Source organism: Ahaetulla prasina, chromosome 4 (assembly GCF_028640845.1).
Source record: "Ahaetulla prasina isolate Xishuangbanna chromosome 4, ASM2864084v1, whole genome shotgun sequence".
NCBI lineage: Eukaryota > Metazoa > Chordata > Lepidosauria > Squamata > Colubridae > Ahaetulla > Ahaetulla prasina.
In genome coordinates this window covers 53,116,057-53,135,003 of record NC_080542.1, presented here as the reverse complement: position 1 = coordinate 53,135,003, position 18,947 = coordinate 53,116,057, and the positions used below count along the sequence as shown (strand labels likewise).

The following is an 18,947-nucleotide window of genomic DNA, read 5'->3' as shown; positions in this document are numbered from 1 at the left end:
CAAGAATATGGCATACATGTGATCAAGTGCTTGACCCTGATCACTATAATAAAAGGGATCAAATGTACCATATCAGAGTCATATGGGAAACTACCCAAAGTTGGTATTTATTTTATTTATTTTATTTTTATTTATTTGATTTTTATACCGCCCTTCTCCCGAAGGACTCAGGGCGGTGTACAGGCAAGATAAAACATACAATGTACAAATTAAAATGCAATTTAAAAAACTTATTTTAAAATTAGCCTGAAAAAAATTAAAATATGCCAAGAACTAAAAACCCCATTTAAAATTAATCAAATTTACAAAATTTAAAATTAAAATTCAATTCAACCTAGCCCCGCGCGAATAAAAAGGTGTGTCTTCAGTTCGCGACGGAATGTCCGAAGGTCAGGTATTTGGCGTAAGCTCGAAGGAAGCTCGTTCCAGAGTGTGGGAGCCCCCACAGAGAAGCCAGACCCCTGGGGGCCGCCAGCCGACATTGTTTGGCGGACGGCACCCTGAGAAGTCCCTCTCTGTGAGAGCGTACGGGTCGGTGGGAGGCATGTGGTAACAGCAGGCGGTCCCGTAAGTACCCAGGCCCTAAGCCATGGAGCGCTTTAAAGGTCGTAACCAACACCTTAAAGTGCACTCAAAAGGCCACAGGCAGCCAGTGCAGTCTGCGCAGGAGCGGTGTTACGTGGGAGCTACGCGTAGCTTCCTCTAGCACCCGCGCAGCTGCATTCTGGACTAACTGAAGCCTCCGAGTGCACTTCAAGGGGAGCCCCATGTAGAGAGCATTACAATAATCCAAGCGAGAGGTAACGAGCGCATGAGTGACCGTGCACAGGGCATCCCGATCAAGGAAGGGGCGCAACTGCCGAACCAGGCGAACCTGGTGGAAGGCCCTCCTGGAGACGGCCGTCAAATGATCTTCAAGCGACAGCCGATCATCCAGGAGGACACCTAAGTTGCGCACCCTATCCTTTGGGGCCAGTAACTCGCCTCCAACAGTCAGCCGCAGCTGCAGCTGGCTGAATCGGGATGCCGGCATCCACAGCCACTCCGTCTTGGAGGGATTAAGTTTGAGCCTGTTTCTCCCCATCCAGACCCGTACGGCCTCCAAACACTGGGACAGCACTTCAACAACTTCATTGGGGTGGCCCGGGGTGGAAAAGTACAGCTGGGTGTCATCAGCGTACTGCTGGTATCTCACCCCGAAGCCACTGATGATCTCACCCAACGGCTTCATATAGATGTTGAACAGCAGGGGCGAGAGAATCGACCCCTGCGGGACCCCACAAGTGAGGCACCTCGCGGTCGACCTCTGCCCCCCTGTCAACACCATCTGCGACCGGTCGGAGAGATAGGAGGAGAACCACCGATGCACGGTGCCTCCCACTCCCAATCCCTCCAACCGGCGCAGCAAGATACCATGGTCGATGGTATCAAAAGCCGCTGAGAGGTCTAATAGGACCAGGGCAGAGGAATAACCCCTGTCCCTGGCCCTCCAGAGATCATCCACCAATGCGACCAAAGCTGTCTCCGTGCTGTATCCGGGTCGGAAGCCGGACTGGAACGGGTCTAGATAGGCATCTTCATCCAGGTATTGGGGTAGCTGTCGCGCCACAGCACTCTCTACAACCTTCGCAACAAAGCGAAGGTTGGAGACTGGACGATAATTACCCAAAATAGCTGGGTCCAGGGAGGGCTTCTTAAGGAGGGGTCTCACCACCGCCTCTTTCAAGGCGGCAGGGAAAACCCCTTCCAACAAAGAAGCGTTGATAATCCTCTGGAGCCAGCCTCGTGTCACCTCCTGAGTGGCCAGTACCAGCCAGGAAGGGCACGGGTCCAGTAAACATGTCGTGGCGTGAAGCCTCCCCAACAACCTGTCCACGTCCTCGGGAGCCACAGGGTCAAACTCATCCCAAACGGACTCAACAAGACGTGCCTCCTCTCCCTCGCTTGGATCATCCCAATTTCGGTCCAGACCGTCCCGGAGCTGAGCGATTTTATCGTATAGATAACCACTAAACTCCTCGGCTCGTCCCTGCAAAGGGTCATCCCGCACCTCCTGGTGAAGGAGGGAGCGGGTCACCCGAAACAGGGCGGCCAGGCGGTTATCTGCCGACGCAATGAGGGTGAAGGTGTAAGAACGCCTCGCCTCCCTCATTGCCACTAGGTAGGTCCTAGAATAGGACCTAACTAGTGTCCGATCAGCTTCGGAGCGACTGGACCTCCAGATGCTCTCTAGGCGTCTTCTCCGGCGTTTCATCTCCCTCAGTCCCTCAGAGAACCAAGGGGCCGGGCGAGATCTGCGCCGGGTCAGAGACCGCAAAGGCGCAACATGGTCCAAAGCCCCAGCCGCGGCCTGTTCCCAGGCCACGACCAGTTCCTCAGTCGTGCCACGGGCCAGGTCCTCAGGGAATGGCCCAAGCTCCGTCAGGAACCTCTCAGGGTCCATCAGGCACCTGGGACGGAACCAACGTGTAGGTTCCGTCTCCCTGCGATGGTGAGTGGCGGTTCGGAAGTCTAGGCGAAGGAGAAAATGATCGGACCATGATATTGGTTCTGTTACTAAATCATCTAATACCAGATCATTTAACCACTGTCCAGAGATATAAATCAGATCCAGCGTGCCTCCCCCCATGTGCGTAGGGCCATCATTTACTTGAATCAGGTCCAAGGCCATCATGGAAGCCTGGAACTCCCGAGCTGCCGTTGATAACAAGCCAACTGATGGCAGATTGAAATCCCCCATGCCAATAAGTCTGGGGGTCTCAACCGCCACAGCGGCAAGTACCTCCAACAGCTCAGGCAGGGCTGTGGTCACGCAGCAAGGAGCCAGGTACGCGATCACCAAGCCCAACTGATTCCTATGGCCCCACCGCACATAGAGGGATTCACAGCCGGCAATCTGAGGAACAGTGGCCTCCCTCGGCTCTAGATCTTCCTTAATAACAACCGCCACCCCCCCACCCCTACCTTGGGCCCTCAGCTGATGAAATTCTCGAAAACCTGGAGGACACATCTCAACAAGGGGAACCCCCCCCCTCTGGGCCCAACCAGATCTCCGTAATGCCCATGAGGTCCGCGGACTCCCCCTGAATAAGGTCGCAAATCAGGGGAGCCTTATTAACCACGGACCGGGCATTACATAACATCAGCCGAAGATCCAAGCTCTGAGGATCATGGCCGCCCGAGGAACGGGTAGGGACTGAGGGGCCGGAGCACGTGATCGCTTTCAGACATCGAACACGTGCTCCCAACTCTCGATACGCCCCCCCCCCCGCCATATCTGCCTCTCCCACTTACAGTACAGATCGAACAACCCTCTAGTCCTGGAACAACGCCCTCCCCCCCTGCCTTCGGACCAGATGGAGTAGTGTCGCGAACTAGCACAGGGGCTGGATCCCTCCCTGACGGGTTCTCACCCCCACCCGTCAAATCCCTCCCCCCCCTTAAAAAACCCTTATTTAAAAAACTATTTAAAAAACCCCACAAATTCTTCTTGGCCGCATGCCACCTCTCTGGGTCCCAAGACCCTTCGTTAAGGTAAGCCCTCGATAGCTTGGAGGGCCATTCCTGCGAGGCGGGGGAACCTCGCAGTCGTAGTAGTTCGGCAAATGAATATCTCATGGAGAAATAGTCCATATAATTGCGGGAAAATGTCCATCCTTAGCCGTCGAAGATGTTACCGTCATATCCATTGATTGCCAAGGCCCAACATTAGATAGTCAACCATGTGGGTCCTAGTCCGTAGGAGTCCATGGGACCACAAGGATAAAAAGATCTCCCTCGAATTCCTGGCAACGCACCATCACGGGACAAAGACCCGTGCAGTACGATAATTGAAACGACACTGCCAGTGCCCTCACGCCGTCCATGCCTCCACCACTAAGTCGGCAGATTATGCCTCTGGGCCCAATATGGCCCCAGTGTGCCGCTATGCCGCTGTTAAAATTGTCCAGGCCAAGCCACCTCTCAGTCGCTGATGGAAAGAGCAACTCAGAGAGAGGTAAGCCGCTGATGGCAGTTGCGGTATATTGGCAGGCCATAGCAAAAGTCAGCATTGGGGAGAAAACGATGTTCCAGTCCATGAAGGGAGGGGGGAGCGATGTTCGTGCCCATACAAGCCCCGTCCCAGCAACCAAAGTTAATAGCGACCCAAACACCCGGTGTCCGGCATACCACCATCGACGCCCTCCATCGGTGTTCGGGACGCTCCTCAGCCTTTGTTGGTATCCTTTGTTGGTATCCGTTGGTATCTGCGGCCAAAAACGGCCGGAAAACTGCTGAATCATGCCGGGCGTCTCCTCGTACCCCCCCCAACATGGCCGCTGCCGTTCGCTGCTTGTAAGCAAACTCCGGCTCCGTACTCGGCAGCCGAGAGTTCAATGAGGCCCAAAGACCTCGCTCTTGGCGGCCGGAAAGATCACAAGACCGGGGCCAGAGAGCAAGCAGCTGGGCGAGCGGCAGAACGGCATCGCGGCCCAATGACTTCCAGCCGCCGTCTCCGCAAGATTTCAAAACGCCGCCATAACACGCATGCGCAGAAGAAAGTATATCTTCTAGTCGGTAGAAGACTGGTAAGACTGTTGCCAGCATAAGAAATTATTGATATACTGAGGTTGACTTGTTAACCTGTTCATTCTCAAGAGCCTAATGTCAGGTGCAACAGACCAGGTCCACATCTGAAGGTCCAATTAACTATATAATAATTTTATAATAATAATAATTATATATAATAATCAACTAGATTATTGCTAAACATATTGCTTGGAATTAAATAACAGTCAACAGCATTTGATTTAGTTCATTAGTAGCTATATAGGAATTTTAGGCTGTTTCCTCTTTTTATCTTCTCTCTCTGCAGTTTGGCAACTCCTCCTCCTACACCTACTACAAGTACATTTATAAATATTTGGGGGGGAAAACCCTGTCTTTGGATTCAGAACTGGACATTTTTTGGCTTCAGAATTGGACTGGTTCAATTATATTATAATTGGTGCAGAAAAGTCTAGGAAATGGGTTGTTCACAACTATGTTCTGTAATTGTAGAATAATTATGGATCATTTAAAGAGCTTGTTTGTTTTGTAAGAACTGTATTCATGCTCTATTGTTTTTACATTTAGGATTCCAAGATACTGGGGCTTATTGGCGCTCCTGGTATGATTCACCAACATTTAAGGAAGATCTAGAGCAACTTTATAAACAATTGGAACCTCTCTATCTGAATCTCCACGCATATGTCAGAAGGAAACTATATGACCAATATGGCTCTAAATACATAAACCTGAAAGGCCCTATTCCTGCTCACTTATTGGGTAAAAAAAAGTTTGTGTGCGTATAATAGAGCTGGGATCAGGCGGGGAAGAATTGGGAATATCCCACCGTATTCTATATTAACAGTGGGCAATTTTTGGAATGGATGTAGGCTGACTTGAATGAGAGACCTCTGGGAGGAAACCAGTCTTATTTTTACTTTTAAACTCAAATAACAAACACAACCTGAAATCAATTTTCCAAATTTTGGCAGCAAAATGCTTGGATTTCAGTCACATATTTTGGGGCATTGGAGAGCAATCTTGCTAAATTAGTGTCTTCCTAATGGGTTAGACTTTAACTCCTATTATCTGTTGGTATGTTGAATGGTGATAATGGAAATCATGATAAGCTTTCTTTAAAGAATACCATGTTTTGATGGGAAGAAAAATACAAATAGAAATGTTAAAATATAAGAGATTGAAAAGAACCAGTCTGGCCAGTGGTGGGTTGCTCCCAGTTTGCGTCATTTTGGGTGAACCGGTAGCAGCAGTGGTGGGAGGCTCTGCCCACCCACCCAGACTTTATCAAAGTGCCATGCGCTCATGAAGTGAATCCCCGCACCCGTGCGCTACCGATACCGAACCCGTAGCGCCGGGCTTTGAAACCCGCTACTGAGTCTGATGTAGCATTGGACTGGAAATTGGGATGCCAATCCTTGTTTAGGCATGAAAAGCTGACTGACTGACTCACAGTCACCCTCTTTCAGCCCAATCACAGATTGGTTAGTTGATTTATTAGATTTGTATGGCTGCCCATTTTAAACGAATTGGGTGACTCACAACAGGAATAAAATCAGTAATTATAAAACATAACCACAACAAATGAAATAGTAACATGATAAAATAAATTCTCCCCTTAGGATTCCCTGGGTAACCTCCAATTATCCTCATTTCATTCTTTCTATTCTTTTCAATTCTGTCCTATTCCAACATCTCCACAAAAAAATCAATTCTTGATGGCTTTCTGAAAGGCTACAGGATGGGGGCCTGCCAAATTACTGGGGAAGGGTGTTCCATAAGATAGGGACAGCTATGGATGAGGCATGCTTCCAAAATCCCACTAAGTGGCAGAATTTTAGCAAAGGGACTTGAAGCTTGCCTATCCTATCTGATTCAATAGAATCGACAGATGTTCTTAGAGAGAGGCGGACCTTCAAGTAACCAGGTCCTGTGTCATATAGAGCTTTTTAAAACAAGCACCTTGAATTGAACCTGAAAGGAAACCGATGCCAGTTTTCAATGCAACTCAAGCAATAGAGGTATAATATGGGTGAATCTATGAACACTTGTATTGGTGAATCCTTGATGCTCTCTGAGCTTGCTTGTCTTCTTGTTTTATTACCCAAACTAGGTAACATCATCAGCATCTGCAAGAAAACAAGCAAGCTCAGAGAGCACCAAGGACCCTTTATGTCAACCCTGAGCTCCTTTATTAGTACTTGTATTGGTATATCATAGGAAATGTGTTGCTGCATTCTGGATCAGTTGTAACTTCTTTGTGGTATTTCATGTAAACCACACCGCAATAATCCAGACAGGAAATTATTAAACCATGAGTGACTGTGAACAAGGTTGTTGTGTAGATAATATAAAGGCGGAAGGAAGGAAGGAAGGAAGGAAGGAAGGAAGGAAGGAAGGAAGGAAGGAAGGAAGGAAGGAAGGAATATTTATGCCACTCTATGAATATTTTAATCTCCTTTCTAGGATTCACAAACTTACTACAGCCAATGGAGAAGATGCATTGGAATAACATGGGGGAAAGGCTAGGAGCCTGAATTATATAGTTATTCAGTCTCTGTGGAAACTGACACATGTTTTACATGCCAATGTTCACATGTAAAGAGTTTCTAAATAAAGAGGTCCTATGAGCGTTGGAATTTCAATACTTCTCATTGAAACTACAGTAACAAGAGGAAGAGTTTATCTTCTTCCTAGTTGTGCATTTTGTCCAGAGGCTGCTAAGCTTCCCTCTGGCTGTTGTTTATATAACCAAACTGTCACATGGATTCATCGAATTAACATAGTGCCTCCTTTGACTCTTATTCTATTGGCTGTTCCCCTCTAGACTCTGTGCCGAATAATACTTTCTCTCTAATTTTATGTAATAGTCATTCCTTCCCCCTTCAAGCTGTTGGTTTTATTCAGCTAAACAGTGCTGCTTTGCCCCCTGCAGGTAACATGTGGGCCCAGCAATGGAACAACATTTACGACATGATGGTGCCTTTTGCAAATAAGCCACATCTAGATGTTACCAATACCATGAAACAGAAAGTAAGGACATTAGTGTTATGGTTTTATTCCATTCCCTTTAGCTGCAGCAGTTAGCAGAAATGCCCATATACACAAATATTGCTAGTGATACCTTTTCATCCAGCAGTGAGATGATTATTTGTTCTCTGAGCAAGAATTGGAATAATAAATATATACTAATCTGCTCAACATAACATCAAAAAGTGATAAGCCAGGTAGGTGTGTCTAAAGTGCATAAATGAACCACAGCTCTCCATGGAATTCTTCCAGTGCAGCTTTCTGTGCTATAGACACTTTTCAGTGCTGCTTCTCTACATAATTCCCAGATGTATTTAGCTCCAGTTTCTTCATTTCAAGGTCTGAATTTCATGTTAAATTTTCAGAAGGACCGTCCAAGATTACATACAGGAGTAATGGTGATATTCATCTACATTCTTGTCTTTAATAATACATTGAGGGTACAGTCTTTCATTTCATTTCTTGACACAACTATTCAAAAGAGACAAATATAGCAGTATTTATCCTCAAGACCCAAGATATGTGGCAACTTTCATCTCATAGTGCAGAAGACAAGTAGGCTGTCTCCTTCAAATCCTTAACTATGCTTTCCTCTGTCCAACTCTGTAACTCTTTTTTCCTAAACAATAGTTCTCCATGACATTCTAAAGCTCAAGCAACATATGCCTGTATAATTTATTCTGAGAATACTTGAGTGACCCAGGATCAATCCCTAAGAACAATTTCCAACACATTTGTGCTATCTAATGCTTCAGATGGGTCCTTGCCTTTCCTAGAACTGGAATGTAACACACATGTTCCGGGTGTCGGAGGACTTCTTCACGTCGCTTGGCATGTTTGAAATGCCACTTGAATTCTGGAAGAAATCCATGCTGGAGAAACCGACAGATGGGCGGGAGGTGGTGTGCCATGCATCAGCATGGGACTTCTACAATCGCAAAGACTTCAGGTCAGTAGTGGGTTGCTCCCAGTTTGCTCCAGTTCTGAAGAACCGGTAGTAAAAATCTGCTGGTGTTTAGAGAACCGGTAGTAATGGCTGGCTAGCCACGCCCCCGAACCGGTTCTCTGATCATCAGAGGTTTTTTTTACTTTTAAAAGCATCTTTTCTTCAGCCAAAAAAAGGCTTTTAAAAGTAAAAAAAAAAACACCTCTGATGATTGCGTGGCTGAGCAAGGATCATCAGAACCCTTTAAAAGTTTTTTTTAAACAACCTCTTCGGCTGAAGAGGTTGTTAAAACAAAAGGTTTTAAAAGGCTCCTCTGGCGATCCCAGCTGAGTTTAGAGGTTCTAGGCTGCTATTAGGCAACTTTGGCTGGGATCGTCAGAGTAAGGTGGGCTGCATACACCTATTCCCCTGTGAAAGGAAATGTCTTGTCCGCTATATCAAGGAAACTGCTTTCTCAGCTTGATGTATGACAACGGCCCGGCCAAGATACACCCATAAATATGCTGAGCTTAGATAACCATATTCCCCTGTCACGCTCTAACTGAAGTTTGGTATCGGAACAAACATATGGTGTTGCCTCCCCCAATGTCTGGTATCAGTTCCCCAATATTCATTTCTTGGAAATATAACCATATATGGAAGGTAACATGCTAAACAATGTATACGCTGCCTATACGTAACCAAAAAGTATATATATCCGTGTTGGAAATCCTCTGACTTTGTTCAGACTTTCAGCTTTGTTCTATATCTTGAACCTGTGCATATAATAAACCTTTCCTTCCCAGAAGAGCTGGCTCGTGTCTCTACAACAAGAGGAGCCTTTTAAAATCTTTTTTTCCTCTGGCCCACCCAATCCCCCCTCCCCACTTACATAATTACTGATCCTTTCAGGCTCGCTTTCCTTCAGCTTCTGCAATCAGTTGCATCAGCTAGCAACTGAATCTGCCTGCCTGCCTGCAATCCATCTCCTCAGTGTTTCTGTAGTGTTTCACGCTAACTACACAAACACACAGAATCTCACAAAGCTATATGTGGCATTTTGTGTGTGTGAGAGAGAGAGTCAGTTGTGTTGTGTTGTGTGTGTGTAACATGTGAAAGTTGGTTTTTGAGCTTTTTGTGGCTGTGTGAGATTCCTGCTGTTGCAGGGGCCATTTTGGGTGAAGTTCAGCTGCTTTTACATTGTGTGTGAGTCTGTTGTGTTGTGTTGTGTGTGTGTGTCCCTTCGCAAGGACTTGGAGGCAGCTCCTCTGAGGAAAAGAGGCAGCGAAGCTCTGGCTTTCCCCCGGGAGAAATCGCCCTGTCTCTGCAGCATTGGTCATGTGACTGAGTGGGTGTGGCCAACTTGATGTCACTCACAGCAAGGTGCCGCCCCACCTTGCCCTGAGTGACTTCAAGTTGGCCACTCCCACTCAGTCACATGCCCACCAAGCCATGCCCACCAAATAAGCCACGCCCACAGAACCAGAAATAAAAAAAATTGGAACTCACCCCTGCTTCAGGTACATACTGCATATGATGGGGACTTGCATGCAAAGGGAACCTGAGATCTTACTGGCATGGAGCCATTTAATTTTTATTTTTTTTATTTTTAAATGCATAGAGACATTTTAAGTATGTCTGGTTAGAAAACGAAGAAAAATTTCCTATCTTCGCTGTATCTCACAAATTCAGAAATATTTTTATTACATGATCAGTGAAAAGTATAAATATAAAGTCAATACTTAAAATTATGCTTTTTTATTATGCAAGGTTTGATGCTGGTAAAAAAATTAAGATCAATTTAGGTGAAAGATCTCCTTTTCCAAATTTTGGAAATGATTAAGATGCTGTGAATTTAAGTAGAAGATGTATTAGAGCTGTGGTGTGAAACTCGATTTCATTGAGGGTCGCATTAGGGTTTTGTTTGATCTCAGGGAGCTGGGGTAGGTATGGCTGGGTGGACATCGCCAGCTCAATGTCACTTCTGTTGTGGGCACCCATGGCCAAATGCTTAGGCAGGACTTCCCTCAGACCCTTCCTCTCCTTCCTTCCTTTTCTACTTTTTCCTTCCCTCTTCATTCTCCTTTCATCTTCCTTCCCCTCTTTCCTTCTTTTTCCTTCCTGGCTCTCTTCCCATCTTCCCTTTTTTTCTTTTTTCTTTTCCTCTTTCCCTTTCTCCTTTACTGTCCCTTCTTAGATGCTCAAATGCAAAAGGGGAAACATTTCTCCTTTTGTTTTGCTTTTAGTTTGTTTTATTAGCCTCCTTCTAGTGAAAATGGAGTGCAGGGGGGCTCCATTTTCACTGGCAGAGGCTGCAGGAGGCCATCGCAGCCAAAAACGGAGCCTGGGAGGGCTACATGAAGCTCTCCCAAGCTCCATCTTTGCTGACAAAAGCACCATGGGCAGGTCCTTCACTGTTTCCAGGGTGGGCCTTGAGTTTGACATCGCTGTATTAGAGTGATTATCACAAAACTCCAAGAACACAGCTCAAAGGATCCCTACTTTTTAGCAGCTCCTTGAATCGCATCTGCAAGAGAACTGTAGAGTAGCCTCTAAATTAGGCTCCTAACCTAACATTTGCATAGTGTTATTTGCACTATGCATTTGTAATCATTGCTTTGCCCACTGTACCTTACCCCTACCCAAAAATATTAAGCACAATTCTGATCTATCAAAATATAGGCCATCTCTGCCCTAAACTATAATTCCTGTTCTGTTTAAATGCATATATAATTTTTCTTCTCTATCCTGCCCCCTGTGTCAATATCTGGAAAAGGTACTTGGCAAAGTGATATTAGGACAATATTACTTTCTCTTACATTAAGAATTCAGGAAAAGGGATTAATTTATCAAAGCTCAGAATTATGCTTGTGTGAAAGGACACAGTTCCTCAGTGTTAATCTGCCACTAACCTATGCTTTCAGAGTCAAAGGTAATCACTGTGAAGTCAAAGCCAAAATTACCATCCCCCCCTCTCTTTCTCTCTCTCTCTCTCTCCCTCTCTCTCTCTCTCCCTCCCTCCCTCCCTCTCTCTTGTTTTTTTTCTATTGGTTCAATGAGGTGTTAGACTTGATAAATTTTTAATGAATAGCTCAGGGATGAAGTAAGTTAGGTAGATAGTAAAAGGGGGTTGTCTAAATTTATTCTAAATTCTCTTTAAATTACATATTTTCTTCAAGGAATATTAGAAAGCCTAGTTCTAGCACAAGAAAAATTGATCCTTTCCAGCTGTTCTGAGGCTATCAGCAAAATATTCCGGGTTACAAAAGCAATTGATGCTTTGTTAGTATATTGTGATACTTCACTGAAACACTCGTTTTCTTGTTCCCTGTTCCGCAGGATAAAACAATGTACAACAGTTACTATGGAGCAACTCTTTACAGTACACCATGAAATGGGGCACGTTCAATATTACTTGCAGTATAAGAACCAGCCAATAAGTTTTCGCAGTGGGGCAAACCCTGGCTTTCATGAAGCCATTGGAGATGTCATGAGTTTGTCTGTTTCCACCCCCATCCATCTCAATAAAATTGGGCTGCTCACCCATGTCACTGAAGACAGAGGTAAGATGAGTATACAATGGTTGGTGACAAGGCAGAAGAAGAAAACCAATAAAGTTCATGGGAGAAGTTTTTTATACATAATAAATAATTGTTATTAAGGATTGGGAATCAGGTTTACGGCCTATCCACCTATCAGTTCGAAAGCATGCAAATGGGAGTAAATTAATAGGTACCACTTTGGTGGGAAGGTAACAGTGTTCTGTGCACCTTTGGCATATAGCCATGTTGGCCACATGACCATGGAAATCACCTTTGGACAACGCTGCACTTCAGCCAAAAAATGCAGATGAGCACCATGCCCTAGATGGTGCATGGTGACAGGGAAACCTTTACCTTTTTTGATCTCATCCTAGAAAAAAAATGTACTGAATCATAAAACTCCCATCTCATCCCTATTGCTTTAGGTCAGTGAAAGCAAGCGTGCACATGAGTTTGCATTTGTGCACATGCATGCATGTGCATGCACGCATGCACACACACACACACACACACACACACACACACACACATCTCCACACCGAAAGGAATTAGAATAATGCAATGTAGAGCTACAGACAAGTTCAGGATATAACTGCTGCTGCGCTGTGTGTTGCAGCAAATTATTTTTCCTAAGGTAAAATATACGGTAGATGTTTCTGGTTTTCCCAGATTCCTTATTCTCACTTGGATCAGCTCAAGCTATTTGCTTTTCAAGCCACTGCTCTTAGTTAGTGAGAGAGGGAAATCCACTGGTTTGTTCTCAACAGAGAATTCTTATATATCTATTGCTAATAGATATATATATCTATTGCTAATCTGTTCTTACTTCTTTGCCATCTTCTAGGTATATAATGATTTAAAAGAAACTTTCTTTTAGAGTGTGTCAAATTTTTCAACTTTCAATTTCCAAACATTAGGGATACTCAAAAGGTGTGGCATGCCTTGGGGATTGTAAGGATGTTTTGGTTACTCTAATATAATTTGGATGTGCTTGGTAAGTAACTACATAAACATCACAACTTTTTAACATTTTGTTTGTTTAACATTTTTGTCTTCCTTTATTCCTTGCAGAGAGTGATATCAATTATCTTCTGAAAATGGCCCTGGAAAAGATTGCCTTCCTACCCTTTGGCTATTTAATTGATCAATGGCGGTGGAATGTCTTCAGTGGACATACTCCTCCAGGCCGCTACAATTTTGATTGGTGGTACCTCAGGTAAAACAGCCTCAGCAAGGCAAAAAGAAAATTGCCATAATGGGTGACAGGCAAGCAAAGCAGCGGGTTTAACTAATGTAATCCTCCAATCTAGACCCTTCTAAGTATATTGAATTACAACCTCCATCATATAACTCTCTGGTGGTGGTTGTTTTATGTATGGTTAATATTTTTATTTAATGTTGTTTATTTTAATGTTTTGAAACCACCCATCCTCTATTGCCATCCCTCCGACAAACTTCCCTCTGACAAACGTAATTTCTACATCTAAGAATATGACACTATAAGAAGAGGAAAATCTGAAAAGATAGATGAAATGGAAGTGTTAATTTATTTGAAGGAAATAAAGGAGAACTTAATGCAAAATAGCTGTTTTTTGTGATCTTTCAATGATTGCCTTTATATCTACATATACCCTTTGCCTAAATCTGAAATCTGCTTGTTGTTGGGAAATGATTGTACTTATTTTGTCCATTCCATTTTTGTCCATTGGTTAAGATGTTTTTTTCCTCCCCAGAACAAAATATCAAGGAATTTGTCCTCCTATTGCAAGAAATGAAACTAACTTTGATCCTGGAGCTAAATATCACATTCCTGGAAACACACCTTATATCAGGTATTTGAAGCTGGAAAAAGGAAAAGTGTAAATATGAAATTTTAGGAAGTTTTATTGTTACTGGGAAAGATTGATTCATGCTTTGATTTTTCATGAGGGAGTTGAGAACATAGTAGAGTTTAGTACAGCTGCAGGTTTCAGCAAACAGCTTTAAAAGATCTAACTAGTGTTATTTTTTTAAAGTAAAGAGACTCTAGAACTACAAACTACATCATAAACTGTATCTTTCCCCCAGTGCAGCCATAATAAACTCTTGGCACAACTATCGATCTTTCTAGTTTCTGCTTGAGAATATCTGACTGACTGTTCTTGAAGAATACCCCTGCATACCCACAATCCTATAATTTTTATGTTATACTTCTTATATATTGAGTATCTGAGAGCACATTGTCAAGATCTCCTAAGCAAAATTATGTTATGCTTAATCTATCCTTCAACACCATTCAGCACAAGTAAGAGTAATAGTTATACCATTAAGTTAATTGAAGTATAGAAAGAAAGATGAGATTTTCTTACTTCCAAAAATTTAAATCTCATCTTCAATAGTTAAGAGTTTTATATAATAATAATAATAGTTTATTATTTGTATTTGTAATTGATATGTTATTTCTATTCTCCAGAATTTGAATATTTTCAGTCTAAAAGGATTATATTATGTGTTTATGTATCGTATATTTTGTAAAAATTATGGATTTTTTGCTTTGGACAGGTATTTTGTCAGTTTTATTCTACAATTCCAATTCCACAAGGCCCTTTGCCAAGCTGCCAACCACACTGGTGATCTTCATACATGTGACATCTATAAGTCCAAAGAAGCTGGACAGAAACTCAGGTGAAAGCAAAGGGAGAGGGGCAACTGACAAAAAAATAAACTTTATAGCTAAAAGATTATACATCTTCATACTTTAGCTAAGGATGTATCAATGTTTTCCATTCCTACCATTCATTCTAAAATGACAAGAAGGATCATTTTCAAATGCTAAAATTAAAACAAAAAGCTGCTCCATTGAAGATCCAGGCTTGCCTGGTCAATCCCCATCCTAATCAATATAATATTTAATACAATACAATACAACCCCCATCCAATCAATACAATTGAACGTGTCCAGAAATATTTTACAAGAAGAGTTCTCCATTCCTCTGAAAACAATAAAATACCCTATCCCACCAGACTTGAAATCCTAGGCTTAGAAAACTTGGAACTCCGTCGCCTTCGACAAGACCTAAGCTTAACTCACAGAATCATCTATTGTAATGTCCTTCCTGTTAAAGACTACTTCAGCTTTAATTGCAATAATACTAGAGCAACTAATAGATTTAAACTTAATGTCAACTGCTTTAATCTAGATTGCAGAAAATATGACTTCTGTAACAGAATCATCAGTGCTTGGAATACTTTACCTGACTCTGTGGTCTCTTCCCATAATCCTAAAAGTTTTATCCAAAAACTTTCTATTATTGACCTCACCCCATTCCTAAGAGGACCATAAGGGGCGTGCATAAGCGCACAAACGTGCCTACCATTCCTGTCCTATTGTTTTTCTTTTCTTCTTCCTATATATATGCTTATACCTCCTTATATTTACTCATATATGTGTTTATATACTATATAATCTTTTTGTATGATACCTACATATATTGTTGTGACAAAATAAATAAATAAAATAAATAAAATAAATAATCTTGTTACGAAGTATCAGCCCTATAGGATATATAGATCATGAAAACAATGCAATTTAAGTCTGAAACTACTTTTATTACAACAGTTATTGTAACATAATCTTGCAAATCTAAACGTGCTTCCCTCCCTCCCTTGTGAATTAGAGAGAGGTCTGTTTGAGGCATTTTTCCAAGTTAGTTTCTTGGCTTAAGCTATGCATGTCTGGTCATTGCCTTGGTAATGGAACTTCCAACTATCCTTCAAGACCATTCTTAATGTCCTCTACATCAATCATTCAAAATTGAACAGAAATTATATACTACTGCAAAATCTTTTCCTTAACAACGATGATCTTTTGGACTTAAAAAAACATGCTGGGGTTTGGCAATCTGATCTCCAGGGGAAGAGTTTCTGTAGATTGTGAGAATTATAAAAGACAATTATATTGTCAAAACAGAAAAATCTCAAACGTTTAAGCAGTTTTATCAGCATAATGGTTTAGCCATAATCAGCACGTTGTGAAGATAAATTAGCCTTGCAAATTCAATACCTCTAAAAAAAACCCTAAAAACATCATTCTGGTATGCCACCTGTGTCATTTTAACAATTTAACTGTGTCAGTTCTAATCTCAATGGTCTCATCTATTTACTCTTGCTTTATCTTCACTGCAGTGAGGCAATGCAGGCGGGATCTTCCCAGCATTGGCAAGATATTCTCCAACAACTCACTGGTACAAATAAAATGAATGCTTCAGCATTGCTTGAATACTTCAAACCTGTTATTGAATGGCTAAAAGAAGAGAATGGGAAGAACAATGAAACACTAGGCTGGCCTGAATTTGATTGGCGTCCTCCTGTCCCTGAAGGCTATCCAGAAGGCCTTGGTAAAGTTTTCCATGCTTAAAACCTTAAACGATACCCATTTCAGAGAGAATAGATCAGGGATGAAATCTAAAAATTTTCCCTACTGGTTCTGTGGGCATGGCTTAATTGGTGTGCATGGCTTGGTGGTCAGATGACTGGGTGGGTGTGGCCAATAACAATAAATAATAAAAATAATAAACAAAGTATAAAAAACAATGAGGTACCAAAAACCAACTTTCACACTTTACACACACACAACACAACACAACACAACACAACTGACACACACAATGTAAAAGCAACTGTACTTCACACTTCACACAGCCACAAAAAACCAACTTTCACACTTTACACACACACAACACAACTCACACAACACAACACACACACACAAAATGCCACATACAGCGATTTTGAGTGTTTGTGTAGTTAGAGTGAAACACTACAGAAACACACCAAATCTCAGAAAGCTGCACAAATATTTTATTTTATTATTTTATTTTATTTTATTGTGGACTTTAATTCCCAGAGTTCCTCAGCCAGCAAAGCCAGCCAGCATTAGTTGATCACTGAGGAAATAGATTAGCTAAGCAATTGATTCTGTCTGGGCTGAAAGTGAAACTGCTTTCGGGCTGGGAAAAAAGCCATGCGTTCATCTGTAATCAGGTAAGTGCCTTAGAATCTCTACTCTTACTTGTAGAAAACATATTTTCTACAAGTAAGAGTACAAGTAAGGTTCTGCTGATGAGGAACTCAGGCCAGAGGAGTCTCTGCTGATCTCAGCTGAGGGGTGGGATCCTCAAGGGCTATTTTTTTTACTTTTAAAGGCATGTTTCGGCTGAAGAAAAACCGGCTTTTAAAAGTAAAAAAAAAAACACCTCTGCTGATGGTGCGGCTCAGCAGAGGCGGGGTGGGTGGGTAGAAGGCCAGGGATTTTTGCTACCAGTCCTCCGAACCAGCAGCCGCCATCGCTACCGGATCGCGCGAGCCAGTCCGAACTGGGAGCATTTCACCCCTGGAATAGATTGAATGTTGTACTGGGAGGCTTAATCTTTAGCTGTAACAGTTCCCCGCCCCAAAAAAGGGGAGGAATAGAAGAATCATTACCTTCAGATACCAATTGATAATTGAATCTGATAATCATAATCCCACAGAAATATACAATTATCATTCTAGTTATGTAGTGGGATATAGGGAAGAATGAGAGACTATATATGTAAAAGAAGTGTGGAGATGAGACCTAAACTCAGGAACAAATGAATGATGTTGCTATAACGGTGGAACTGAAGTAGATATGACTGTGAAGCCAGGGGTAGCTATTTGTTGTGCTGCATAATCATCTTGAGAATGTTGCAAATGGGACAAAAAAATATTCAAAACTAATAATATCGTTCCTTCAAATACTTGCTCATTTGTTGGATTGGCAACTGATTAAGGAGCTATAGAAGATGACATTTGATTTTGGGGGAAAAGCACAAATGAGAACCCAGGTATCGGGTTCTCTTCTGTTGATGTTCTATGGAACCAAATAGACTGAAAGACAGCACTCTCTGTGGTAAATAATAGTTTCTAAAATATAAATATCCTGTGTATTCATTTTAAGCTTCCATTGAGTGAGGTAGCGGAAATTTTGAGCAGTTCAGAGAACCAGCAAATACCACCTCTGGCTGGCGTCAGAGTGGGGAGGAAATGGGGATTTTGCAGTATCCTTCCCCTGCCATGCCCACAAGCCATGCCCACCAAGCCACATCATGTCCACCAAACTACACCCACAGAACCGGTAGTTAAAAAATTAGATTTCACCACTGGCCTAAATCCTTTTTTGCTGCAGTTTTTCACTGTATTTTTGCCATAGTGGCCAAGAAAATTAAACAGTTAGTGTATTCTCCTTTTCCTTTCCAATTGTGCATGATCTCCTTTGTCAGTTCAGATATCTGGCAGCAGCAAATCATACTTAGCTGACCGGGTGGAGAGTATTCTGATTCTATCATAACTAATATAATTTTGTTACAATTTGGGATCTTGGTACTTCTCTTTTTACAAATTAGACCCATACTGATAGTAATTAAACAAATTCAACTTCTTTTTCCAAGCGATGATGATGTTATTTTTATACACACATGTATACTTGTATATATGTATGCTTACACATTCGTCTTTCTATCTTCCAGATAAAATAACTGATGAAGCTGAAGCTAAAGAATTCTTAGAAGAGTACAACAGGACAGCTGAAGTGGTGTGGAATGCTTATACAGAGGCCCTTTGGACGTACAATGTCAACATTACTAAACAGAACAAACAGATTATGGTAGGGAAGTCTTTACTGTTTAGTAATCCTTGCAGGAAGTCCAAAAGAGAAACAGGCAAACAGATAACATTCCAGGCTTAAAACAGTGAAATATTTTGCTTATGTTCTATTTATTACAACTGTCAAATATAGAGGCACATCAAGATATATGAATACTATATTGAGCTATGGTGGTGCAGTGTTTAGAATGCAGTATTGCAGACTACTTCTGCTAACTGCTGGCTGTCAGGAGTTCGAGTCT

The 18,947-nt window shown here is 42.4% G+C and overlaps 1 protein-coding gene across 4 annotated transcripts in view; it reads left to right on the top strand.

Moving 5' to 3' along the window:
- Positions 1-18,947, top strand: part of ACE (angiotensin I converting enzyme) — a 53,279-nt gene that overhangs the window by 16,417 nt on the left and 17,915 nt on the right. The window contains exons 5-13 of one of the 4 annotated variants that reach the window (XM_058183281.1): positions 5,116-5,307; positions 7,481-7,578; positions 8,352-8,524; positions 11,840-12,063; positions 13,114-13,258; positions 13,776-13,874; positions 14,584-14,706; positions 16,207-16,418; positions 18,570-18,706. In XM_058183281.1, the coding sequence (XP_058039264.1) occupies positions 5,116-5,307; positions 7,481-7,578; positions 8,352-8,524; positions 11,840-12,063; positions 13,114-13,258; positions 13,776-13,874; positions 14,584-14,706; positions 16,207-16,418; positions 18,570-18,706 (1,403 nt within the window). Of the gene's footprint in view, positions 1-5,115; positions 5,308-7,480; positions 7,579-8,330; positions 8,525-11,839; positions 12,064-13,113; positions 13,259-13,775; positions 13,875-14,583; positions 14,707-16,206; positions 16,419-18,569; positions 18,707-18,947 lie in introns of those variants that run through there. The other 3 variants (XM_058183284.1, XM_058183282.1, XM_058183283.1) reach the window with 3 other exon arrangements.